The sequence below is a fragment of the Chiloscyllium punctatum genome, chromosome 7, assembly GCF_047496795.1.
Source record: "Chiloscyllium punctatum isolate Juve2018m chromosome 7, sChiPun1.3, whole genome shotgun sequence".
NCBI lineage: Eukaryota > Metazoa > Chordata > Chondrichthyes > Orectolobiformes > Hemiscylliidae > Chiloscyllium > Chiloscyllium punctatum.
Genome location: NC_092745.1, coordinates 112,952,540 through 112,980,187, shown reverse-complemented (window position 1 = coordinate 112,980,187; position 27,648 = coordinate 112,952,540). Strand labels below are relative to the sequence as shown.

The 27,648-nt window shown below is 44.9% G+C and overlaps 1 protein-coding gene across 2 annotated transcripts in view; it reads left to right on the top strand.

The window, feature by feature from the left end:
• The window catches only part of LOC140480052 (choline transporter-like protein 3), a 90,625-nt gene that overhangs the window by 32,854 nt on the left and 30,123 nt on the right, over window positions 1-27,648 (top strand). For both annotated transcript variants that reach the window (XM_072574613.1, XM_072574614.1), the window contains exons 7-11: window positions 894-983; window positions 5,493-5,617; window positions 8,816-9,002; window positions 18,700-18,865; window positions 22,966-23,122. In XM_072574613.1, coding sequence (XP_072430714.1) covers window positions 894-983; window positions 5,493-5,617; window positions 8,816-9,002; window positions 18,700-18,865; window positions 22,966-23,122 — 725 coding nt within the window. The remainder of the gene's footprint in view (window positions 1-893; window positions 984-5,492; window positions 5,618-8,815; window positions 9,003-18,699; window positions 18,866-22,965; window positions 23,123-27,648) is intronic.

Genomic DNA, 27,648 nt, shown 5'->3' with positions numbered 1-27,648 from the left:
TTAATGCATCTGGTGACCATGGTTACAATTACCCTCAATGATTCTGTGTGCCCACAGTTAGTGGACACGGACTCACATCCTGAAACTGTTTGTGATTCACTGACCAGCAAACACAAAACTGATTCTCTTCAGAGGATGAAAGGTGGGAAATGGGGCAGTTAAAACCTGAATTGATTCAATCTTAAAATTTTGGAATGAAGCACCAAAGTCATTATGAACTGTTTTAAGAAAAAAATAGGTGTGGGGTAAAGATTAGAAAATATGATTAGATTAGATTACCTACAGTATGGAAACAGGCCCTTCAGCCCAACAAGTCCACACTGAAGAGTAACCCACCCCCACCCCCTGACTAATGCACCCTAACATCTATGGACAATCTAGCATGGCCAATTCACCTGACCTGTGCATCTTTGGACTGTGGGAGGAAACCGGAGCACCTGGAGGAAACCCTCGCAGACACGGGGAGAATGTGCAAACTCCACACAGACAGTCACCCGAGGCTGGAAGCGAATCTGGGACCCGGGAGCTGTGAGGCAACATTGATAACCACTCAGCCACTATGCCACCCCTGGCATTTAGTTTTTTACTGAAATTAAATGCAAACTTGTTTGAATATACTACATTCCAACATCAATCGTAATGAAATAAAATCAAAGTGCCGGAGAAACTCAGCAGGTCGAGCAACATTTGTAGAGAGAGAAAGACAGTTAACATTTTGAAATCTGATATATTATAAAAAGTCATTTTGGACTTGAAATCCTGTTTCTCAGTCCACAGGTGCTGCTGGACCTGCTGAGTTTCTCCAGCATTTTCTTTTCCAATTCAGATTTCCAGCATCCTCAGTGTTCAGCTATTGTATTAATTATAATGACTCTTTCTCTCTTATTCCACAGTCCTCTCCTTCATTATGGTGGCACTCTTCCGATTCATCGTCACGTTATTGGTTCATATCTTCATCGCTCTGGTGGTTTTTGGATTGCTGTGTAAGTGTGACTATTTTAAGCCAGTTTCGTCATTCACACTATTCAAATAGGAGGACATTCCCTATTCAAATCCATCTCATTGAATAGCCAAACCCAAAGTATCCAGATGGATGGATAATGCAGCCCTTCTGAATGCTTTGAATCTTGGGTAAGGAGATAAGATGCAGAAGGTTGCATTTACAGAAGACAATATTTAGATTTCCTCTTTTCACCTTGCTTGCCTCCGATTATAACATTGTAATGATGAAGCATTAAGTAGCCAAGGATCCAAAATCTGAAACAGTAGTAACAGAAAATGTACAAATGCACACAAGTCAATGAGAGATGCGAAAGCATAGATTAACATTCTGAACAATGCCTTCAGATCAGAACAAACCATTCTGACAAACACACTTAGTTCACATGCCCTTTTTCAGATGCTGCTACGCCAGAAAATAGTCTGTGTTCAGGAGAGAAATCAGGGGCCTGAGGCTTCGACTGTTTCTGGGCCCCTTACTACCCAAACCTTTAACCCTGAGCCTCACATCCTGCAGAATCAGAATCTGAGGCTCTTCTTGAGATTAGCCATTGAGACATGTTTGATTATTGGGAGGTGCTTGTTCATTGACATGGTGACTCAATGGTTAGCGCTGCTGAATTCTGTGGCAGGGACCTAGGTTCAGTTCCACCCTTGGGTGACTATCTGTGTGGAGTTTGCATGTTCATCCTGTGTTGGCGGGGGTTTCCTCTTGGTGTTCTGGTTTCCTCCCACAGTTCAAAGGTTTGCAGGTTAGGTGGATTGACCATGTTGAATTTCCCATATTGTCCAGCGATGTGCAGATTCACTATGGGAAATGTGAGGTTACATAAAGGGGGTGCTCTTCATAGGGGCAATGTGGACTGAGTGGCCTACTTCCACACTGAAGAGATTCCATGATTGTCACTAACTCATTTACTTTTGCATCTGTGTTGACTTATTGGGTACTTGGAATTACACAGAGGCAGAATTGAAAGAATTCAACAATATCCTCAATAACTATTTACCTTCCACTAAATGTAAAGCCACAACACCTATTGACAGCATTCATTTCTTAGACACCACATTATTTAAATTGGCACAACAGGCATTAGTGAACAACAGCCGTTCCACAGACTGATGTGGTCCCAGGTAGCGTGTTTCTATTGTATTTGAACAAAGCTCGAGGATTTTAGCCAGCCTTCCCAGCCTTTTCACTCCATTTCAAATCTCCATCTCAGATTTAAATTGAACAATCGGCAAAGTGTTCATTACAATAGAATCCACTACATTCTACCCCAACCCCCTGTATATATTCACACCTGAACATATGCAGCTGTAAATGAGAGATTCCATACTCATTTGCAAGGAATACATTAGCTCAGTGATTTCCAGTTTTCCTGTCTCCTGCTTAGCTGAGTATTCTTTTCATCGATGGGTAGAGAAATCACAGACTTCCTCTCCAATTGCTCCCAACCCAACCCCCCACCTCTTCCAGTCTCCTCTCTCTCCTTCCCTATCTTTTTGTCTCTCTTTATCTCATACAGCCCTTTCTATGTATCTTCTGTCCCCCACCAACCCTGCAGCCACCCCATCAATCTATCTTCTGTCCTCCTGCAGACTTACCTCAAACCCATGTAGTCTCCTGCTCTCTCTCTCTCTCTCTCTCTCTCTATCTCTTCATTGTCTGTTTGTCTCTCCATCTCTCTCTCTCTCTCTCTGTCATATTTATAATATACTTAGGTATCTATCTTTCACACCTTCCATGCTAGGAACTCTGTAGCTTCCCTTTCTGTCTGTCTGTCTCTCTTTCTCTCTCTCTCTCTTGCTCTCGCTCTCCACCCAGACTGACACCCTGCACATCTCTAGCCATGATTCTCTGACGCTATCCCTGCCAAATCACATCCACCTCACCCTGCTCCTTCTCACACTGCCATGTACCTTCTCAGTGCTCCTCACAGCCTGGTTCTGTCCTGCAATTGCTTTTGATTGGGTCACCTCTGACCCTATCAGCAGTGAACATGGGAGAGAACCAGGCTGTGATTGGAGGAGCAGCTCCTTTTGACGTCCTGTCCAGTCACAGAATCACAATAGTGTGAGCATCGTTACCAAGTGCCTGTTCTAGTGATTGGAACGAGGTCAACCAGCTGGACTTCCTAGAATATGAGTTCCCTAATTTGACCTTATTAATAGCCCTAATCAGGGAATCCTGGCTGACACATTCAAAGAGGAATGTCAGAGATTCTGTCACTCTGACTCTGAACAGGCAGTAATAAAGTTAAGGACTCCTCTTGTATAAATAAAGGGTGACCTGCTGCTGAGATTCTGGCCTCTGTAGTATTATTTCACCAATCTCTTCCTTTCTCCCCATACCCTTACACACTATTTCTATCCAATGATCCTTTTGAATGCCTCAATTGAACCTACCACTTCCACATTTCCAGCTTGTGTATTCCATACTCAGAGTGAAAAGTCTTTTTCCCACAATACCCTTGCTTCAACTTAGGCCATCCCCTTGATCTGAGCTACCGCACTGAATTTTCCTTGTGTTCTGAGAGCTGCTATTGGACCAATGTGGCAGAGCACCATCCCGAGCGATTAGCCTAGTACACTCCCTTGGTTTAGCACCAGCAGTGGTTCCTTCCCCATTCCAGGAGACAGTGGGAGCAATGGCGGGGAAGAAATGCCTCCACAAATTGACAACATCACTGTCATCAACACTTACTTAGCATCAGAAAAACAGGCACACCACAATAACTGTAGCCAGCTGTGTCTACCCAGTGTGTTCTGTTGTTAATCTGCATGAACATGTTTACCCATAACCCTTGTCATTTTCATTAACTCTCAAGGTTATTAAACTCTCACACCGCAATAGTTTGAAAAGGCTGTATCTGTCTGCATTCCTCATTATCCTTGATTCCTGAAGAATCAGTTGCATGTTCCTCTGCTGTTACTTAGCAAATGCTTCAGCCATTCTACAATGAAACCCCATTTCCTCAAAATGAAGGGTTTAAAGAGGAAATGTGAAATCTTAAAGGACTCAATCCCTCGTCAGGTTAGCGCTTGCTCTTGCCATATAAAGAACATTTTCTCTAAGTGATGTTCTGCTTTTTTTTTCAAATTCCCATCCCCTCTTTGAGTTCTGTTTACGTTTAAGCAGAATGAAGCTACATAATATTGCAAGTGTTATGATGCCTGTAGAAACCCATAAATTTAAAACAAAGATTTGAACTTCCAATTATTATTTGAAAGGTTTAAACAAATTAAAACTTTTACTGTAACAAATAATAAGAAAAATACCAGTGGGTACACTCTGTTTTCCTTTTATAGGCAACTTACAACTTAAGCTACAGTAAAGATTATTCCCTCTTTGTTTTATCACATATTACACTCTCCACAAAGTTATAATCCTTGCAGTAACTGCCCACAATTGCTCTCACATTCCAGTGGGTTTCTGTATCTACATTTCGCTGAATGCTTGCAGCTGCTTTCCACAATTTCCAAAGAATTCCACAAATTTCCTACCAGCGGCGGAGCCACTCCTGATGGTTCCAGAAGGAATTTCCTACAATCGTCAAATCTTAAATGTCGGCAGGATGTGTGTCTGCAACTAAAGAACATCTCCTTCTCGCATCTAGTTGTGGTAGTTTACAATGTCAAGTAACCTCTCCTTTTTGCTGAACACACAAGACCACTGTCCGTCTGTGATAGTAATTGGTTTATAGGGAAGACTGTAACCTGATCATAATTGTTTCTTCGCCACTCTTCCCTCTGGAAATATAAAGCATCAACATCTTGTACCCAGGTAGAAATTCTGCTTATTCTCGATCCCAACCTGCTCTGATCTTAGAATTAAATGGACAATTTGTAGCACAGCTGTCTATGACCCTATAGTAATGTCACTTTTTTAGTAAACTCAGAAACTGCACCATTAACACACAGGTCACTGCCATTGTCACTAAGTATAAATACCTTGTAATTTCTTCCAAGTAAAACAACCGAAGCCTTCCTTTCATCTCTAACCATCAAAGCAGCTGGGCTTACAGTAAGGCAGACTTCAAAACAAGTCACGTGATCCGACCTCACCTATTTCATTTTAACCCAAATGCCAAAAGAACATTCCCACTTCATAATCTTATAAACCTCAAATTTGTAATGCACACTCCATCTTTACAATTCTTGGCACGATGTTGGCTTTAAACTCTCAAATTCTTGTTAGTTGCTAGTCAAGGCTGGATTGCTCTAATTGTAGTCTTTGGCATTTCTGTTTCCTCCAGTGGCCTGAGTATTTGGTGCAGAGGTTCTGCATCTAAGCTACCTTTGTATGGCTGTGACATCCCCTTCCACACAGGCACACAACCTCACTCAAAAAGGTCTGGATTTCAAATAGCAGCATATATTAAGTAGGCGGGAGTCCTTCACACAAGACTTTGCACAGATGTTAGATATCAGACATTATGTCCTCTGGAAAGCTCTTTCCTTCTTGAGTGAAAGTGGAATTTTTGTTTGTTCAGTTGTGTCAGGTGTTCTGTGGTGGCTCTATTATGACAACCTGAATGATCCCAATATAGTCCTGGAAACGGAGAAGGAAAACACAAAAGCACTTCTGGGATTTGCAATTACTGCAACCATCGTATCGGTAAGATGTTTAAAAATTGTTTTAAAAACATGCCTGGCTTATTCATGAGGTAAGGGATACATTTAGTAACCTGAAGTTGAGAATTTGCAGAAGAGTCATATTCATAATCCAGACTCCAGTACCAATCTCAGGCCTGTAATTGTTCATTTTACATTTGTACTTTAGTTGCAACATTTCATTTCTGCACTTTTATCCTCCCACACATGAAAATACATTAAATGTGCTGAGATGAGGTTGAACTCTGAACTGAGTGGTCTGGGATTTCCCAATGTTCGGATGCTTCTATCTTTTGGATCATGAACACACTTGGAACAGTCTGGAATGAACAACCACTGTCTCAAAGTGTATCTCTTCGAAAAGAACCCAAGGTTCAATTTTTTTAAAAATAGTTTACAATGAAAATGGATCATTAAATCAATATACATGAAGAAGGTTTCCATATCTAAATATATTTTGTTCAGGAAAAACATCTGAATTTTCAATAATTTCCTGCTTCCCCTGAAACTTTATTTTTAGAAAGTCCTGTTTGTCAATAGATCTTTAAAAATAAAGCAGTGTTGCTGGCTATTAAGTGGAATTATAATTAGAAAATAAAACCAAAGAATTACGGATGCTGGAAATTAGGAACAAAACCAGAAATTGCCGGGAAAGCTCAGCAGGTCTGGCAGAATCTGTGGAAAGAAAGCAGAGTTAAAGTTTTGGGTCCAGTGGCCCTCTTCAGAACCGATTGTAGTCAGGAAGGGATTGGTCTATATGCTAGAGATTAGGTGGGAGGATGGGGAGGAGTAAATGTCATAAGGATACATTAGGAGACAAATAAAAACAGTTGGACAGGCAAAAGAAAGTGTAAGAATTAGCCTGGGAGAATGAGAAGCTGCAACTGAGGACTGTTAGTAGCTGACAATGGGTTATTTTGTGGTATTTTTGAATTATTTTTGGGCCCTATTAATGTGACTGCACTGTGAGTTACTTGATCCAAACTGAGGTGAATGACTGTGTTCCATTTTGCTCTTAAAGTAATTCCCATTTCATGTATGGCTCAATGGCAGTGTTCTCCCCTGTGTGGCAGTAGGTCACAGGTTCAAGCCCCATGCTGGCCTGATCTTACCAGGCTGATACTGAAGGAGTTTTCGCTGTTTGGAAGCATGATCCTTCAGGACAGGTATAAACCAAACCATCAGTCATATGACCAAGAGTCATAGAGATGTACAGCATGGAAACAGACCCTTTGGTCCATGCTGACCAGATATCCCAACCTAATCTAGTCCCACCTACCAGCACCCAGCCAATATTCCTCCAAACCCTTCCTATTCATATACCTATCCAGATGCCTTTTAAATGTTGCAATTGTACCAGCCTCCACCACTTCCTCTGGCAGCTCATTCCATACACGTACCACCCTCTGCGTGAAAAAGTTGCCCCTTAGGTCTCTTTTATATCTTTCCCTTCTCATCCTAAACCTATGCCCTCTAGTTCTGGACTCCCCCACCCCACGTAAAAGACTTTGTCTCTAGATCAGCTAAATGTAAATAAAGTCCACTGAAACAACTCGCTGGTCCCTTGTCCCTACGCTATTTGTGGGATCTTGCTGCGGCAAGTGTATGTAATAAGATTTTGAAATGCAAGCTAAGTAATTGGCTGCCTTGTACTTTGGGATATCCTGACAGGAGCTGTATAAACAGATTCCCTTCCCCATTCAGAGCACAAGCTTCCTCTGGCCTACCATTTCAATTCTGCACTTCGCTCCTTTGCTGATTTTTCAGTCACATGAGCAAATATTGCTGGAGAAACACAATAGGTCTGGCAATGGAGAGAAAAACAGAGTTAATGATTCGAGCCCCATGATCCTTTGCCAGAACTGACCTTTCGGTCCTTGGGTTGCTAGGGTGTTCCCTATGATCTGTATGTCCTTATTTGCTATCATCTGTCTGTACTGACCGCAAAACAAAGCTTTTCACTGTACTTGGGTAAACGTGACTACAATAAATCAAATCCAATCAAAACTCAAGTGAACAGCAACTCCTCTTTTGACCAGGCACATTACAGCATTTTGGTTCTAAAGTTAGTCCTTCAAAATTTAAATTGCTATCTCAGCCTCCATTTCGTTTCGTATTTTCTTTGCTGGATTTTATTTCCTTCTTTTCATAATCCATTTGTTTTACAATCAGACACTGCCCTCCTGCTTTCCACACCTTAGCTCAGGTGATTTTTTTTTTGTTTCTTGACCTGTACCATTCCCATTCCCTTCTGGTTTTTCATAAAGAAAGTTATTTTCATTAAATCCCTCCTGCCCTCCACCCTGTCATGAACCTTCCCTTTTGTTCTTCCCTTTAGTTCCACTTCCCATGTTCGAAATCTAACGCATTTCCGGCTTCCTTCAACTCTGTGAGGTCACCAACCTGAAAATGTCACTCTTTTGTGCTTGACCTGCGGCACATTGAAAGCTTTGTGGTTATTTCACTCAGAGGTCCAACACCCCACAGGCAGAACCGTAGGGGCAGGGTGAATCAGCCTGTCTGCCCCAGGGTATGGAACCAGAACCGAGGGGGTACGGGGTGCAGCCTTTAAAGAAGTGAGAGAAGTCTGCGCATCCTTTTGATTATGGGACAGCACAGTGACTTTGGGGTGGCACAGTGGCTCAATGGTTAGCACTGCTGCCTCACAGCACCAGGGATCCAAGTTTGGTTCCAGCCTCTGGCAACTGTCTGTGTGGAGTTTGCATATTCTCTCCGGGTGCTCCAGTTTCCTCCCACAGTCCAAAGATGTGTACGTTTGGTGAATTGGCCATACTAAATTGCCTATAATGTTCAAGGATGTGTAGGTTATTTGTATTAGTCAGGGGTAATGTAGAATAATAGAGTAGGGGAATGGGTCTGGGTGGGATGCTCTTCTGAGGGTCAGTGTGGACTTATTGGGCCAAATGGCCTGTTTCCACACTGGGGATTCTACGTTGAAGGCAGCAAAGTTTCATTAATACACGGGAGATCAGTCTGTGAAATGAAAGCAGGAAGTTGGGGCGGTGGTGGGAAAGGGGAGAGGGATGGGGGAGGGATCTATGCACTCTACAAACAGGCCTCTGCAGTGCAATTTGCACTGGGAAGGGGGCGCTCCCACACTCCTAGGGGATGTCTCTTGCTTTTGCGAGTTGCTTTCCAGTTATTTGCTAACAGATTTATTGCCCTCCCCACCCCCTCACAGGTCATTCTTGTTGTGCTGACCTTGGTGATGTGGAAGAGGATCAGTTTGACTATTCAGCTGTTTCGGGTTGCCAGTAGTCTACTCGGCAGTGTCCCTCTCTTGCTCTTCCAGCCATTGTGGACCTTTATCATCCTCACGTTATTCTGGATGTACTGGGTGGCTGTTCTTCTAAGCCTGGGCACTGCAGGTGAGCCGCTGTAGCACTGTGCACCATTACTCAAACTATTCGATTGTTGTTCCTCACTCTCGAATATCTGAGCGAGCTTGTAGAAAGCCTCCCCAGAATACATGTTAAAAAGCTGCATCTTTCAGAGATTCAGACTCTTTTTTTTGTCATTCTTTCATGGCATGAAAACATGGCGACAAGTTCTCCAGACCCAGAGTGATGTGGTTGTCTCTTAAATGCTCCCTGAAACAGCCCACCCCTAAGTGGCCTTGAACTGAATGGTTTGCCAGGCTATTTTAGGGAGCTGTTTAAAGTTAACCACGTTGCCGTGGGTACTAGAGTCACATGTAGGCCAGACCAAGTATGGATGGTGGATTTACTTCCTTCAGGAACTTTAGTGAAATAGTTCTTTACAGCAATCAACAATAGTTTCAGTAATGGTGTTAACTATTTTCCATATGTATTAATTGAATTCAAACTTGGCTCGTTATCGTTGTAGAATTTGAACCAATGTCCACAGAGTGACAGTGCGGCCCACCCCCTGATGACCAGTTCAGTGACATTACCATTGTGCTGCCATCTCCATTAAAATCAACTGTTTTCAACACATCATACAGTGTAATTATATATAATGAGACTCATTTCACTGATGATGCTGGAACTGATCACATGCCACTGACCTCAGTAAGAGAGACTAGTCTAGGATGAGCATTCAAAAGGAGACGTAGAAACAGGAGCAGGAGGAGGCCATTCAGCCCTTCCAGCCTGCTCCGCCATCAATATGACCATTGTCCACCTCCATACCCTGTTACTGCTTTCTCCCCATACCCTTTGATTCCTTTAGCCCTAAGAACGATAACTAACTCGTTCCCTCCCCTTAGATGCTACTTGACATGTTGAACGTTTGGAGCGTTTTTTGTTTTCATTCAGATTACCAACGCCCACAGCCAGACCTTTGGCTCCCTTTTCAAATCACCACAAAGCTTAGACAAAGAAGGTGAAATGTCAGTGAAATATAAAATACTGCGTTCATCTGAGCCTCTTAGAGAGCGTCAATACAATGCTTCACAACGAAGGCGGCCTAGAGATTTCAAAGCTATTTGAATGTTTGGGCAAATTGAACCAGCCTAATGACATTACCTTGTAAATAGCTACTAAACTCATCTGTCTGAAAATTCCTCATCGTTTGATAGAAAAAATAAAACCTCAGTCAGAAAGCATGATTGGAAGTATCACGAATAGCTGAACCAATGCAATGGTGCTCAAGGCTACTAACTGCTCTCAAGACAAATGGAGAACTAAGATTGTGTGAGGATCTTAATCCATTAAGCAAAGGAGTGAGAAGAAACGTCCATCCTTTTTTGTCTGTCAATGATAGTTGAGCAAAATTGTCAATAAGCAAGCTTTTCATGGAACTTGATGCCAACAGTGGTTTCTGGCCAAGAGTCCTTTAGACCAAGAGTCAAGATTGTTCACTTAACCTAATCTAGAACACCATTATGCCAGAATTGCTCCAGCTGTCTGCCATTTGGCATATGCTGTGCCAGACAGTTTCAAAGGGAAATGTCTAGAACCTTATATTTCTGTATCTCCAGCCGGCGAGTGGACTGCAGCAGCATGAGAAGGGAGCTCATTGCCAGATGCTCAAAGGCAATTAATGCTGCCCGCTTTGTTAGCGGTACTCAGCTCCTGAGAATACATTATTCTTTTAAAACTTTTATGTGTTCCCACGTGTGTTAAGAATGAATGACACAGTGCTGCACTAGGAGTTGGATTTTCTGGATTGAGGCAGAGGAGATGCCTTTCATCACTTGGAAAATGTTTGTAAACTTGATTGTACAATAGTCACAATGATCAAAAGCTATCTGACTCAAAATATCAAGCTCTGGAGCTACTCAACTCCTGACCTGCTGACAACAGAACAAAGTACAAAGATGATAGATTTTGATAGCTCCTGATCTTTCCCTGTGGCCAATAGAGAGCTGGGCTAACCAAGACTTGGAGATATTTTGCTCAGAGAAAGTTTTTTTTTGAAAAGCGAGCCCATTCTGTATCATCTGGCACCAGATCAGTTTATTTTTTTAGCTGTGTGTTCTGACTGAAATAACTGCACAGAGGCCAGTACCCCATCGTCAAGTCCCCCTTTATCTATAAGTGCGCAGTACATGACACTGACCCAGCTAGCTCAGAGCCGGCTCCTAGGGAGAACAAAATCTCTGACATGCCTCTTTATATGTCAGCCAGGGCTCCCTGATGGAACTGGGTTAACAGCCCCAATCAGGGAACTCCTATTCTATGAGATCCACCTGTATGACCTCATTACAATCATTGCACTGGCCTTTCTAATTCTGCTTTCTCAATGACCTATTCCCTGCCCTAAAATAGTCTTGGTTGAGAAGAGATTTAACCTCCATATTTCTCCCACTCTCAAGACAAATTTTGGTTTAAGTCCATGAATCGTCATTATTTAAAAGAAGCCATTAGAGGGAACACTTGTTACTCAACTCAGAGTATGAGCAACTCGTACCATTTTCATTCCACGGCTTTCATACCCCATCGGTCTTAAGAATCCCCAGAGGAGATGTGGCATTATCAGCTTCACGGCAAACCTTCCTGTCATCTGTTGTTACATTTTATTGAAATACGCCAAGTATTTGCTGAAGAGGTTCTGGAGAAGGCCAGCACACAGGAGTCAAGGGCTAATGTTAGAACAAAGAACAGTAAAGCACAGGGCCAGGCCCTTTGGCCCTCTAAGACTGCGCTGACACAAAATACTTCTCTAAACTAAAAATCTTCTGCCTGTATATGGTCTGTATCCTTCTATTTCCTGCCTGTTTATGTATCTGTCAAGATGTCTCTTCAATGTTGCTATTGTATCTGTTTCTAACATCTCCTCTGGTAATCCCTTTCAGTCATTTACCACTGTCTGTGTAAAGAAAATCCTGCCTTTCACATCTCTTTTAAACTATCCCCCTCTCACCTTAACCAAATGTGCCCTGGTAATTGACACTGCTACCTTGGGAAAAAGATTCTGACTATCCGTTCTGTCCATGCCGTTCATAATTTTGGAAACGTCTGTCAGATTGCCCCACGGCCTTCGGCATTTAAGTGAAAACAAACCAAGTTTGTCCAATCTCTGCTCATAGCTCATACCCTCCAAACCAGACGACATCCTGGTAAGCTATTTCTGTACCCTCTCCAAAATCTCCACATCCTCCTTAAAGTGCGGCAACCAGAACTGTGTGCAGTATTCCAAATGTGGCCTACCTAAAGTTCTTTGCAGCTGCAATGTGACTTGAGGTCTTAACACTCTATGCCCTGACCAATGAAGGCAAGCATGCCCCATGTCTACTTGACCACCTTATCCACTTGTGTTACCACTTCCAAGGAACTATAGATCTGTATGTGAATCTTTCTTCAGGTACTGCCAGTTACTGTATACTTCACTCCTGCTTTAGACCTTCCAAAATGCATCATCTTGCACATGTCCAGGTGAAATTCCATGTGCCATTTTGCTGCCCAAATCTCCAGCCTATCTATATCCTGCTGTATCCTCTGGCAATCCTCCTCACTGTCCACATCTCCCCCAATGTTTGTGCCATCCACAAACTTATTAATCAGGCCACCTACACTCTCCTCCTAATCATTGATATATATGACAAACAACAGGGCTCCCACACAGATCCCTGTGGAACACTACAGGTCACAGATCTCCAGTCAGAAAAAACACCCTACAACCACTGCTTTCTGCCTCTATGACCAAGGAAGTTTGTATCCATCTTACCAGCTCACTGCAGACCCCATGTGATTTCACCTTCTGTATTGACCTGCCTTGTCAAAGGCCATGCTAAAGTCCGTACAGACCACATCTACTGCCTAGCCCTCATAAATCATCTATGGCACTTCCACAAAAAACTCAGTCACGTTTGTGAGACATGCCTTCCCTGCACCAAACCATGCTGCCTATTGCTAATAAGTCCACGTTTTTCCAAATGTGAATAACTCCCATCCCTAAGAACCTTCTCCAATAATTTCCCTCCCACTCATATAAGGCTCATCACCCTGTAATTTCCCGGATTATCCCTATTGCCTTTCTAAAACAAAGATCGATATTGGCTACTCTCCAGTCCTCCGGGACCTCTCTGGTGAATAAAGAGGTAACAAAGATTTCAGGCAAGGCCCTAACAATTTCCTTCTTTGTCTCCCTTGGTACTCTGGGATAGACCCAATCAGGTCCCGGGGACTTGTCTACCTTGATGCTTTTCAAAGCATCCAACACCTTTTTTATATTGAATAGAATATTGAATATCAACGTACCACTCCAGACACTCACCATCCACCATGTCCTTTTCCTTTGTGAATACCAATACAAAGTATTCATTAAGGACCTCACCCAGTTCCTCTGCTCTATGCACAACTTCTTTCAGCAAGTTTTGAGAAGATTTGTAGCTCAGGTTGAGGTTCTGGATGTAGGTTTGCTCGCTGAGCTGGAAGCTTCATTTCCAGTTGTTTCGTCACCCAGCGGACAACCCAAACTTATCCAGTCTCTCTTCGTTGCCGAAATGCTCCATCCCCAGAGGACACCCTAGTGAATCTCATCTGCACCCTCACCAGTGCAATCATATCCTTTCTATTGCATGGTGACTGGAACTGCACATGGTACACCAGCTGTGTCTTAACCAAAGTTCACTGCAGTTCCAGTATAACCTCCCTGCTCTTCCTATCTTTCCTGATCTAAACCTGTCCTCTCTCCCTGTGTGCTTTTTTCCCTCTTCATTTTTTTCAGTTTTCCACTTCCACTGGATTGTTTGCTTCAACTGCTCCCTCTGGTGGCGAGTGCCACATCCTCCTTTGATCTTTGGGTAAAATTCCTTCTTGGATTTGGGGGTGAGTATCTTCTATTAATGGCCATTAATTATGCTGTTTCTCTGCGTCCAGTCTATCAACACCTTTCAGAGTTTTACAGACCTCCATCAGGTCTGTCTCCCCCTCCCCCCGTATCTTGTTGTAGCTGAAGGGAAAGCCAGCTGTCAGTCAGTCCTTTCCTGGTATGTGTACCCATGCGTTTCTGGCACGATCCATGTACATTATTTCTCTACCCTTTCTGCTTGCTCTGTGCTCCTTCTGCTTGTTAGATCATGTGCTGGCTGCGTTTGTCAGCCAAAACCCTGGTTTCCATACTTGGATGGAAAAGTGGATGCTGTTAAAAGGATGGGAACAGAAGGGTTTACCAATCACAGTGTGTCAAAAGCCCACCAAAGCTACATGTGACCTCAGCCAACTGCAGCTTGTTGGTCTATGTAGCACTAATGGAATCCTTACTGCGTGGGACCCATTGAGTCCATATCTATCCTCCAAAGAGCATCCCGCTCAGACCCACCCCTCTAACTTGGCTGCATGTTTCCCATGGGCTAATCCATCTAACCTGCATATCTTTGGACTGTGGGAGGAAACCCAAACAGACACAGGGAGAATGTACAAACTCCACACAGACAGTCACGTGAGGGTGGAATTGAACCAGGATCCCTGGTGCTGTGAGGTAGCAGTGCTAAACACTGAGCCACCGTGCTTTGGCATTGTGTTTGCAATAAAGCTCCCCTAAAGCCTGTTGATGTTGTGACACAGTTTATGTGCCTAACAGAAGTGGAACATGCCCCACTGGCAGATAACATTTTCTCATTTTAAAATGAATTTCGGGTCAGTTTTACTTTATCAACTGGGTCTAGCGATGTGCTTATCCTTTTTCTCCAGGATGGGTGAAGTATCTGGTTGGCAAATCCTTTGCCAGCTGTAAGACTGTGCTGAGGTTACTGTGCCTCCCATAACCCATCGCATGGTGGCGCCTCTGTACTGCCTGTCAAAAGCTGTAACTGTTAATTATAAACAGACCCAGACTTTGTTTCCAGGAAATCAGAAGTGACCGTCCGGTGTTGTTGTAAATCATTACCTCTAGTCTTCCACAAGCTATTAGTTAACTAGCTAATTTGCAGTGGGAATGTGCGCAAACATAAGTAAAATAACATTTGTCTTTCTCTCCTCCTGCTGTCGATTCCCATCAAAAATCCAAAACTCTTTGTTTTGCAGCATCTGATTGTTTTACTCCCCCCCCCCCCCCGACTTCTGTCTTTTCTTCATTCTCCCAGAATGTCCCCTCTCCACCATTTCTTTGCCTTACTTCCCTCTTGCCCACATTAGTGACCTCAGCCAACTGCAGCTTGTTGGTCCTAATGGGCTATAACCGTTGGACCCTTGCCCCAATCTCATCTCCTCTTGTCCCTCATCATCCCTTTGCTCGTCCCATTTGTAACCCCATTGCCGCCACTCTTGACCACTCCTTCACACCTTGTTCCCTCTGGTCAGCTTCCTCTGACCTCCTCACACTCCCGTCATTCCCCCTTCACTTCTCCTAAGCCTTCTCACCCACCTCTCTACATTTTCTTCTCCTTTTTCACTTACACACCCCTCTCCCGCCCCCATCTCTTCCCCCACCACTCTCTCTCATTCTGCCCCCCTCTCTTCCCCCCAATGCCCCCCTCCCCCAAAGCCCTCTCTCCCTCCAGCCCTCTCTCTCCTTGCCCCTCTCTTCCCCCCCTCACCCCATCCCTCTCTATCTCCCCTGCCTCTCCATCCATCCCTTGTCTCTCTCCCCTGCCCCCACTCTCTTCCCCATCTCCCCCTCCCTCCCTCTCTTCCACCTCTTTCTCCCCCTCACCCCCCCTCCCTCCCCGCTGCCCCTTCTCCTTCTCTCTCCCCCTGAATTCCATCTCTCCCCTCTCTCTTCTCCCCCACCCCCTCTCTCTCTCCCAACATTTATTCACCCAACCTTTTAATGCCCCAATTCACCACTCCCCAACTCTCTTTTCCCCGTCAACTTCCTTTCTCTACACCTTCATGTCCCTCTCATCACTCTATCTCTCCCCACATCCTCAGATCTCTCCCCTCTGTCCAGCTTTCCCTCCCCACTCTGTCTTCCCACTCCCTACAATCCCACCTCTGTTTCTCCTACCCTCTATTTCAACCACCACCACCGATCCCTGTGCCCTACACAATCTCTCCTCCTCCACCGACACTTCCTCAGCACTCCCTGTCCATGTCTCTCTCGCCTCCCTCAGTCAGTGTCTGTCTCCCTATCTGCTCCCCTTCCTGTTACCTCAGACCTCAGTTCTGTCTTGCCCTTCCTTCCTTCTCTCCCAGCCCTGCCTCTAACCCCCCTCTTCACCCACAGCCCACCCATTTCTCCAACCTTGCTGAAGTACCCCTTGCTTCCCTATCCAGGCCCAACCTCCCCATAGTCTCTTTGTTCGATAATACAGAAAATGTAATTCTTCTGGATCAGAACATGTTGAGGAAGCTTCCTATTATGTTAGGACACTGCAAAGTAGCCTTTGAGGAAAGGACTGTTATTTGTCTGCTCTAACATATTTCAATAACTACAACATTCACGACAGCTTTAAGTAAGAATGTGCTTGCATTTGCACTCAGTAAGCTATTACTGCCTCAGGACATCCAACAGTGCTTTATAACCAGTGAATTATTTCTCTGAACTGCAGTTGTCAAAGGTGTAATTCAATCCTGTACCTACAAGCTACTGTGTAATATCGATGTAAAGGTGAAGGAATCTTGATTGCAAAGTTTTGGAAAATGTACCAAATGAAACACAGAAAGCTGGCACTTGTTAAGGCATTACCCACCTCTCCACAAAATGTATCTTCCTTTGGCCAGGCTTTGGTGTGAATGATGAATACACATTGAATGAATTTTATGCTTTAAACCCATCGATATACTTCACTCAGGCCTTTCAGACAGTGGAAGGAGGTGGGAGATGCTCCTTCTGAGGTTTCAGGCAGCAAACATTTGACTCAATTAAGAAAATATATTAAAAAAATAAAGTGAAATAAACAGCCCAAGAACCTCTGCTGCTCGGAATAAATGCTTCAGGGGCTATATTTTATTAATTCTCAGGCTGTGGTCATAGCTGGCTAGGCCAGCATTTATTGCCCGTCCCAGAGGGTAGTTAAGAGTCAACCACATTATTGTGGGTCTGAACTCACATGTCGGCCAGACTGGGTAAGGATGGCTGTTTCCCTCCTTAAAGAAGGACATCAATGAATCAGGTGGGCTTTTCCTGACAATCAAATCGTAATCCCAGATTTATTTTACAGAAGTCACATTCCACTGTGGCAGGATTTGAACCCAAAACCTTACCTGGACCTCCGGATAAATACCACTAGGCCCTCTGTCTTCCCTTCATCAGGGCTTTTGCCCAAAATGTTGATTTTCCTGCTCCTCGGGTGCTGCCTGACCTGCTGCGCTTTTCCAGCACCAAGGTAAAAACAATGACTGCAGATGCTGAAAACCAAATACTGGATTAGTGGTGCTGGAAGAGCACAGCAGTTCAGGCAGCATCCAACGAGCAGCGAAATCGACGTTTCGGGCAAAAGCCCTTCATCAGGAATAAAGGCAGTGAGCCTGAAGCGAGGAGAGATAAGCTAGAGGAGGGTGGGGGTGGGGAGAAAGTAGCATAGAGGACAATGGGTGAGTGGGGGAGGAGATGAAGGTGATAGGTCAAGGAGGAGAGGGTGGAGTGGATAGGTGGAAAAGAAGATAGGCAGGTCGGACAAGTCCGGACAAGTCAAGGAGACAGTTACTGAGCTGGAAGTTTGAAACTAGGATGAGGTGGGGGAAGGGGAAATGAGGAAGCTGTTGAAGTCCACATTGATGCCCTGGGGTTGAAGTGTTCTGAGGCGGAAGATGAGGCGTTCTTCCTCCAGGCGTCTGGTGGTGAGGGAGCGGCGGTGAAGGAGGCCCAGGACCTCCATGTCCTCGGCAGAGTGGGAGGGGGAGTTGAAATGTTGGGCCACGGGGCGGTTTGGTTGATTGGTGCGGGTGTTTCGGAGATGTTCTCTAAAGCGCTCTGCTAGGAGGCGCCCAGTCTCCCCAATGTAGAGGAGACCAAATCGGGAGCAACGGATACAATAAATGATATTAGTGGATGTGCAGGTGAAACTTTGGATGTGGAAGGCTCCTTTAGGGCCTTGGATGGAGGTGAGGGAGGTGGTGTGGGCGCAGGTTTTACAGTTCCTGCGGTGGCAGGGGAAAGTGCCAGAATGGGAGGGTGGGTCGTAGGGGGGTGTGGACCTGACCAGGTAGTCACGGAGGGAACGGTCTTTGCGGAAGGCGGAAAGGGGTGGGGAGGGAAATATATCCCTGGTGGTGGGGTCTTTTTGAAGGTGGCGGAAATGTCGGCGGATGATTTGGTTGATGCACTCTAATCTAGACTTGTCTTCCCTTGTAGATCATTGCAGCCTATTTTACCAGGCAGTTGAGACTTGATAATTTCATTTGCTTCTTGACTTTGGCAAGCTACTTTGTTCGTTACCAAATGCTGATCAGTTTCAGTTTGAAGGAAAGGTGAAATTTCTTGTGTGGAGTTTTCATGCTGATGTAATAAATGTTTAAAATCACACAACACCAGGTCATAGTCCTGTGTCCTACAATCTTATACTCCACAACCACCTGATGAAGGAGCAGCGCTCCGAACGCTAGTGCTTCCAAATAAACCTGTTGGACTTTAACCTGGTGTTGTGTGATTTCTAACTTTGTACACCCCAGTCCAACACCAGGACCTTGAGGTAATAAATGTTATGTCAGTACAACATGTTATACCTTTCTGATTTTTGTGTTTTTGTATTTCATGTTTTTTTTTCTAAATCTCCAGGTAATGTTCATGTTACTGCAGACAATCTGGTTGAGTACAGACCACTGTCTGGCATACGGTACATGTGGTGGTACCATGTAATTGGACTGATCTGGACCAGTGAATTTCTCGTTGCATGTCAGCAGATAACAATTGCGGGGGCTGTTGTGTGCTGCTACTTCAACAGGTAGGAGTTGGTCAAGAAGAACCATGCTGTTGTGTTGAATGGTTTTGACATCTCATCTTTCAATCATTACCTGCAAATCAGTGTGGCTTCACTACAAGGATGAGAAATATTGGTTCTTCCTCCACTGCATCCGTGACATTTCCAAAGTATTTATGGGCTGTAAGACATTATGAACATAAAACATTACGGCGCAGTACAGGCCCTTCGGCCCTCGATGTTACGCCAACCTGTGGAACCAATCTGAAGTCTATCTATCCTACACTATTTCAGTTTCATCCATATGCCTATCCAATGACCATTTAAATGCCCTTAAAGTTGGCAAGTCTACTACTGTTTCAGGCAGGATATTCCACGCCCCTACTACTCTCTGAGTAAAGAAACTACCTCTAAAATCTGCCCTATATCTATCTATGAGAAATTTACCGGTACAGAATGGTACTCTGGAACTAAGGCATACCCTAGGCCAGAAAATGAGGCATCTAGTTCTCAATTTTACCCACTGTCTACCTGATTGGCAAGACCTTGATGTTGACACCAGTCAATATGTTTGAATGGAAAGAGTTATCAAGTTTTGAAAACTAATGTCCAATTTCGATTGTCAGAAAATTGTGGTCCTGAATTTCTGATCACTAGAGGGTGGATACCCCTGAATGAGGATCCTGGGTAGTAACTTGAGGTCGTTAAAGCAGCTCTCAAAAGTCAGAAGGTAGATAACAATGTACTGATGATCAAATGTTGATCAAAAGATCTTCACTTAGGAAGGTGATGATTCTGAACAGTCAGCCAATGGATTCATTAGTGCTTGGGTAATCTTTACATCATTTAGGGGTGGCACGGTGGCTCAGTGGTTGGCACTGCTGCCTCACAGTGCCAAGGACCCAGGTTCGATTCAGCTCCCAGGGACTGTGTGAGTTTCCTAATCAATTGTCCTATGTAGGCTAAGTGGATTGGCCATGCTACACTGCCTGTAGTGTCCAGGGGTGTGCAGGTTAGGTCGGTTAGCCATGGGAAATGCAGGTTTACAGGGATAGTCTAGGGGGCAGGATGCTCTTTGGAGGGTCGGTGTGGATTTGGGCTAAATGGCCTGCTTCCACACTGTAGGGATTCTATGATTCATTATATTGGAGGTTTTCAATTGAAAGGGCTCAGCATTTAAGCTCAATTTGCACTGCAGTTTCTTGCTACCTTTAACAAGCTTTGTACATGAGAAAATATAAATTGCCATTAAATAAACAGGTTAGAAATAATCTAAAAGTGCAATTGAGCATGAATTCTCTGTAATGGGTGTGTGCTGATGACCTACAACCTGCTGGTGATGGATGGACTTTGTTTACCAAAGATTTCCATGGGGAAGTGGGGACGGAGTATGGGAGACTGAGTTTAGATCAGAGCGGTGCTGGAAAAGCACAGCAGGTCAGGTAGCATCCGAGGAGCAGGAAAATCGAAGTTTCTGGCAAAAGCCCTAATGGGAGACTGATCCTTTTGACATTGGTGATCCTTTCATTTCCTGCATCTTGCCTCTGAACTGATGTAATGATCCATAGAAACATATGAATGAGGAGCAAACATGAGCCATTTCCCCCTCAACCTTGCTCTGCCATCAATAAGAGGCGTTTGTGTTCTGAAGCCCGCATTCCTGTTTACCTCTGATAACGCTCGATTCTCCTGCCTAACAAGAGTCTATCTACAAAAAACAAAGGGACTGCTGGAGAAGCTGGTCTGGCAGCATCTGTGGAGTGAGAAACACAAGTAATGATTCCTGAGGAAATGCTTTCACCCAAAACATCGACTCTCCTGCTGCTCGGATGCTACCTGACCTGCTGTGCTTTTCCAACAGCACACTCTCGACTCTAATCTCCAGCATCTGCAGTCTTCACTTTCTCCAAGTAATGTTTGGAGACTGGTATGACTCTTCAAAAGAATCCTTCTGCCCCGCCTTAAAAATATTCAATGACCCCTTCTGAGGCAGAGACCTCTAAAGTTACTCCGCTCTGAGGGAAAAAACACAATCATCTATATCTGTATGATATGATTCTGTAGGATATCCTGAAAAGGCAACTGCTAATACTTAGAGTGCTCCTCAGCTCTGACTCATCCACAAAATGAAATATCCTTTCAACATTCAACTTGTCAAAAGCATTCAGGATCTCTTAAACTTCAAACAAAGCAACCTCTCTCTTCTAAATTCCTATGGAAATAAGCCTAGTCAGTACAATTTTCCTCATGAGGCAACTCATTCAATCCAGGTGTCAATGTAAGTAAACTTTCTCTGAACCACCACTAATGCATGAACATCTTCCTTAAATAAGGAGCTCAAAGCCTCGCATATTATTGAGATGTGGTCTCAGCAATGTTCCTGTATAACTAAAGCATAGCATCTGTACCTTTATATTCAATTCCTCATAATAACCGAAAGTATTCTTCAGAGGCTGGACCAGTTGTTCATAGAGAAACTGTTTTCCCGTTATGGGACCATTAACAACCAGAGGTCATCGTTTCAGAGTAATCCCAGCTAGGACAGAGTTGAGGAGGAATTTCTTCTCCTGGGGGCAGTGAATCTCCAGAATTCTTTTATCTCAGCGATCTGTGGATCCTGCGGAGGGGAGAAAGGGTGGAGAATGAACCTAGCTTTCTTTTGAGCACGTGGTTTTCTGCCCCAGCTGACCAGTGGATTTAGACTATCCTGCAGTCTACAGACTTCTTCCTCTCTGTCAATGATCTGGCTAATTTTTATGTCATCTGAAAATTGCATCTCCGACGTACAATTCCAGATCAGTGGAAAAGAGGTACCAATACTAAACTTGAAGAAAACTCTTTGGTTACAAGCCTCCAACCACACAAGCACGCTTCTTCCATTATATTTTGCTTCAATCTTATTTCTGAGAGAAGATAGACATAGAGTCCAAAGACGTGCACGTTAGGTGGATTGGCCACACTAAATTGCCCATAGTGTCCAGGGATATACAGGCTAGGTAGATTAGCCAGAGGAAATGCTGGGTTTCTGGGATAGGGTAGGGGTGGTTCTGGGTGGGAAGCTCTTCGGAGGGTCAGTGTGGACTCGATGGGCCAAATTGCCTGCTTCCACACTGTAGGGATTTTATGATTCTATGATTGCCCTGCAGTAGACCACCGGCTCTCTTGTTGCACCAACCCCTCACTGGGACCAGAACTGTAGCTTTTCTGTCATTTCCATTTCCTCTTCCTCCTCCCCAAATTCCAGCACCGACTCCCACAAACTCCCCTTCCAGCACCGACTCCCACAAACTCCCCAAATTCCAGCACCGACTCCCACAAACTCCTCTTCCAGCACCGACTCCCACAAACTCCTCTTCCAGCACCGACTCCCACAAACTCCCCTTCCAGCACCGACTCCCACAAACTCCCCTTCCAGCACCGACTCCCACAAACTCCCCAAATTCCAGCACCGACTCCCACAAACTCCTCTTCCAGCACCGACTCCCACAAACTCCTCTTCCAGCACCGACTCCCACAAACTCCCCAAATTCCAGCACCGACTCCCACAAACTCCTCTTCCAGCACCGACTCCCACAAACTCCCCAAATTCCAGCACCGACTCCCACAAACTCCTCTTCCAGCACCGACTCCCACAAACTCCTCTTCCAGCACCGACTCCCACAAACTCCCCAAATTCCAGCACCGACTCCCACAAACTCCTCTTCCAGCACCGACTCCCACAAACTCCTCTTCCAGCACCGACTCCCACAAACTCCCCAAATTCCAGCACCGACTCCCACAAACTCCTCTTCCAGCACCGACTCCCACAAACTCCCCTTCCAGCACCGACTCCCACAAACTCCCCTTCCAGCACCGACTCCCACAAACTCCTCTTCCAGCACCGACTCCCACAAACTCCCCTTCCAGCACCGACTCCCACAAACTCCCCTTCCAGCACCGACTCCCACAAACTCCTCTTCCAGCACCGACTCCCACAAACTCCTCACCGAACACCATCAGCAGTTGAACATGTTGGACTCTCTGACTTGATTTACACACCATGACTTGCTCGCATTTAACATTTGTTTTGGTTTGCTTTGCTGGAGAGCTCAGTCTAATTCACAATCACTGAAATCTTTCCTCAGGGACAAAAAGAATCCACCCAGCCATCCAATCCTTACTTCTGGTTCAAGGCTCTTTAATTACCATCTGGGAACGGTTGTTAAAGGTTCACTTCTAATCACTCTTGTCAGGATTCCACGGATTGTTCTGGTGTTCATTCACAGCAGTCTGAAGGGAAAGGTAAGATAAGAGCCAGATTTGGGATTCAGTTGCAATGTTTTTGATGTTTTAAAGGGAGCATTGCCATTTATAGTAATGGTCTTATGTCTCTTGATAAGCACGAACACACTTTACTGAAGTGCAAAAGGTGCTTGTGAACTCTGTACAAAGAATGTTGCGTCTAGTCAGATTCACCTGCGAGTAAAAAGGTCTTTTTGTCTTCAATTCTAAATGCTCAGCCTTTACGCAGTTCATTCCTGTTCCAGTCATTTTGTTGGCAGTAACGGCCAGGATCTGGCAGGATGCTCAGTTCTGAAGAAGAGTCATACCAGACTCGAAACCTTCATTCTGTTTCTCTCTCAACAGCTGCTGCCAGACCTGCTGAGTTTCTCTAGTTTGCTGTGTTTAGTTGAGTGAGATGAGTCATTGATTGCAGTGTTAGGGAGCTGACCCCTGCTGATCACTCTGTGATCTGCTACTGGCATTAGAAAATCTTGTGCACTGAAATGATTTCACAATGTCTTCTCCCACATTTATTTAAAATGATATTCTCAAAGCTGGAGCCTTGCTTGCAAATCAATCTTTGAATTAGATTGGACAGTACTAGATCTATTGATGTTTGTAAAAGAGGGTGTGCATAAGAGAGGTCACACCCTTGGATCGAGATATTTTCTTTCAGTGAGACTGTGTTCTTTGATGCAGCTCATCCTGAAGGTGTTATCCTGGTTCCCATCGTTTTCTTTGGCTTTTCATATGTTTTACAACTTCAAAAATAAGCATGGCAAATTTGCAACAGCAACACTTTGAAGGAAGTGATTTTTGTTCATTTATTCATGGGATGAGGGTATCACTAGCTAGGCCAGTATTTATTGCCAAAAATGTGTTGCTGGAAAAGCGCAGCAGGTCAGGCAGCATCCAAGGAGCAGGAGAATCGACGTTTCGGGCATGAGCCCTTCTTCAGGCTCATGCCCGAATCGTCGATTCTCCTGCTCCTTGGATGCTGCCTGACCTGCTGCGCTTTTCCAGCAACACATTTTCAGCTCTGATCTCCAGCATCTGCAGTCCTCACTTTCTCCACAGTATTTATTGCCCATCACCAGTTAGCCAGGGGGCAATAAAAAGTCAAACACATTGCTGTGAGTCTGGACTCACACGTAGACCAGACCAGGTAAAGATTTCCCCTGAAGGCTATTAATGAACCAGATGGGTTTTTCCAACAATTGGAATTGATTGATGATGGTTTCATGGTCATCATCAGACTCTTAATTACAGAATTTTGAGTACAAGTTCCACATCTGTCTCGGTGGGATACAAACCCAAGTCCCTGGGACATACCTGGGTCTCTTGACTAACAGTCCAGCAATAATACCACTAAGCCATCACCTCCCTATTGTCTTAGACTCTGTTTCAATGCTTTATTCCTCACCAACCAAATGTACATAGTTCATATGAAGCGTTACTTGATCTTTGCAATTATCCCTGGTAAAAACAATGACTGCAGATGCTGGAAACCAGATTCTGGATTAGTGGTGCTGGAAGAGCACAGCAGTTCAGGCAGCATCCAAGGAGCTTCGAAATCGACGTTTCGGGCAAAAGCCCTTCATCAGGAATAAAGGCAGTGAGCCTGAAGGGTGGAGAGATAAGTGAGAGGAGGGTGGGGATGGGGAGAAAGTAGCATAGAGTACAATAGGTGAGTGGGGGTGAGATGAAGGTGATAGGTCAGAGAGGAGGGTGGAGTGGATAGGTGGAAAAGAAGATAGGCAGGTAGGACAAGTCATGGGGACAGTGCTGAGCTGGAAGTTTGGAACTGGGGTGAGGTGGGGGAAGGGGAAATGAGGAAACTGGTGAAGTCCACATTGATGCCCTGGGGTTGAAGTGTTCCAAGGAGGAAGATCAGGTGTTATTCCTCCAGGCGTCTGGTGGTGAGGGACCGGCGGTGAAGGAGGCCCAGGACCTCCATGTCCTCAGCAGAGTGGGAGGTGGAGTTGAAATGTTGGGACACAGAGCGGTGTGGTTGATTGGTGCGGGTATCCCGGAGATGTTCCCTAAAGCGCTCTGCTAGGAGGTGTCCAGTCTCCCCAATGTAGAGGAGACCGCATCGGGAGCAACAGATACAATAAATGATATTAGTGGATGTGCAGGTAAAACTTTAATGGTTGTGGAAGGTTCCTTTAGGGCCTTGGATAGAGGTGAGGGAGGAGGTGTGGGCGCAGGTTTTGCAATTCCTGCGGTGACAGGGGAAGGTGCCAGGACGGAAGGGTGGGTTGTTTGGGGGCGTGGACCTGACCAGGTAGTCACGGAGGGAACGGTCTTTGCGGAAGGCGGAAAACAGGGGGCGGGGAGGGAAATATATCCCTAGTGGTGGGGTCCGTTTGGAGGTGGCAGAAATGTTGGCGGATGATTTGGTTTATGCGAAGGTTGGTGGGGTGGAAGGTGAGCACTAGGGGGGTTTCTGTCCTTGTTACAGTTGGAGGGGTGGGATCTGAGGGTGGAGGTGCGGGTTGTGAACGAGATGCATTGGAGGCCATCATCAACCACGTGGGAAGGGAATTTGCAGTCTCTAAAGAAGGAGGCCATCTGGTGTGTTCTGTGGTGGAACTGGTCCCCTGGGAGCAGATACGGCGGAGGCGGAGGAATTGGGAATACAGGATGGCACTTTTGCAGGAGGTAAGTTGGGAAGAGGTGTAATCCAGGTAGCTGTGGGAGTCGGTGGGTTTGTAAAAAATGTCAGTGTCAAGTCAGTCATCATTAATGGAGATGGAGAGGTCCAGGAAGGGGAGGGAGGTGTCAGAGATGGTCCAGGTAAATTTAAGGTCAGGGTGGAATGTGTTCGTGAAGTTATCCCACATTCCCTTCATTTGTAATTTTAAAATGGAAAAGTGTGATGGCATTAGCACAAGATGATGAAGGGTTAGGGAGATATTAACCTATTACTCAAAAGCCCCATGGGAGTGAAGGTATAGTTCATTTTGAAGCATGGAAAATATCGGGAAAATGTGAACGAAGGTTTAACCTGTCTCCCACCCTGTGCTTCCCACCTCCAAAACCAGCTCCTGTCCGAACATTGTTATGTTTCCTTCTGTTGAAATTTTAATGCCTTTCTTCTCCAGTGCCTCTGTCCTCAGTCATTAGTCATTTCCCGGGAAATTGAAGTCCCGTCTGGAGGTAATTGGATGGTTCAAAGCTGGATCATCCACTTAGGACTTCAGGCTGAAGATTGATGGGAATGCATTACCATTTGCACTGATCTGCTGGGCTCTTTCGTCATCGAGGTTGGGATATTTATGGAGCTTCTTCCTCCAGTGAGCTGTTTAATTGTCCACCACTATTCATAACTGGATGTGACAGGATTGTAGAGATCAGATCTGATCTGTTGGCTGTAGGATCAATTAGATATGTCTATCACCTGCTGCTTATGCTGTTTGCATGCTAATAGTCCTGTTTGGTAGCTTCATCCGGTTGATATCTCATGTTTAGGTATGCCTGGTGCTGCTCCTGGCATGGCCTCCTGAACTCTCCAATGAACCAGGGCTGATCCTTGGCTTGAGTGGGGGGATATGCCATGAGGTTACAGATTGTACTGGAGTACAATCCTGCTGCTGTTGGTGGCCCATGGTGCCTCATGGAAGCCCAGTCTTGAGTTGCTAGATCTGTTCAACATCAGTCCCATTTAGCACAGTGATAGTGCCACAGAACATGACGGAGGTTATTCTCAATATGAAGCTCGACTTCATCTCCACAAGGACTGTGCGATGGTCGCTCTGACTGATACAGTCGCTCTTAGCAATACTGTCATGGACAGATGCACCTGCAGCAGGCAGAATGGTGAATATGAGGTCAGGTTTGTTTTCCCCTCTCGGTTCCTTCACCACCTGCTGCAGACCCAGTCTAGCACCTACTGGAGTTCCGTAGGGGTCAGTGTTGTGACTACAATTATTCATATAATCCATTTCAGATCTGGATGAAGGAACTGAGGGCATTTTTGCTAAGTTTGCATATGGCATAAAGGTAGGTGGAGGGACACTAGTGTTGAGGCAGTGGAGAGCTGCAGAAAGGCTTGGAGATACTGGGAGCACGGGCAAAGAAGTGGCAGGTGCAATACAATGTGGGAAAATGAGACTTGCTGCATTTTGGTAAGAAGAATGGAGGTGTAACCATTTTCTATATGGGGAAAGGTTTTGGAAATCTGAAGTACAATGGGACTTGAGAATCCTATTTTAGGATTCTCTTAAGGTTAACATGCAAGTTCACTTGGCAGTTAGGAAGGCAAATGTAATGTTCACATTTACTTCAAGAGGGCTAGTAAACAAGAACACTGATGTACTTTTGAGGCTGTGTAGTGCTCTGGTCAGATCGCATTTAGAATATTGTGAGCAGTTTCGGGCCTGGTATCTAAGGAAGAATGTGCTAGCCTTGGAGAAACTCCAGAGAAGGTTTACAAGACTGATCCCGGGGATGAAGGGCTTGTCATGCCAGGAGTGGTTGAGATCTCTGGGTCTGTACTCGATGGCATTTAGAAGGATGAGGGGTCATATTTGAAATTTACA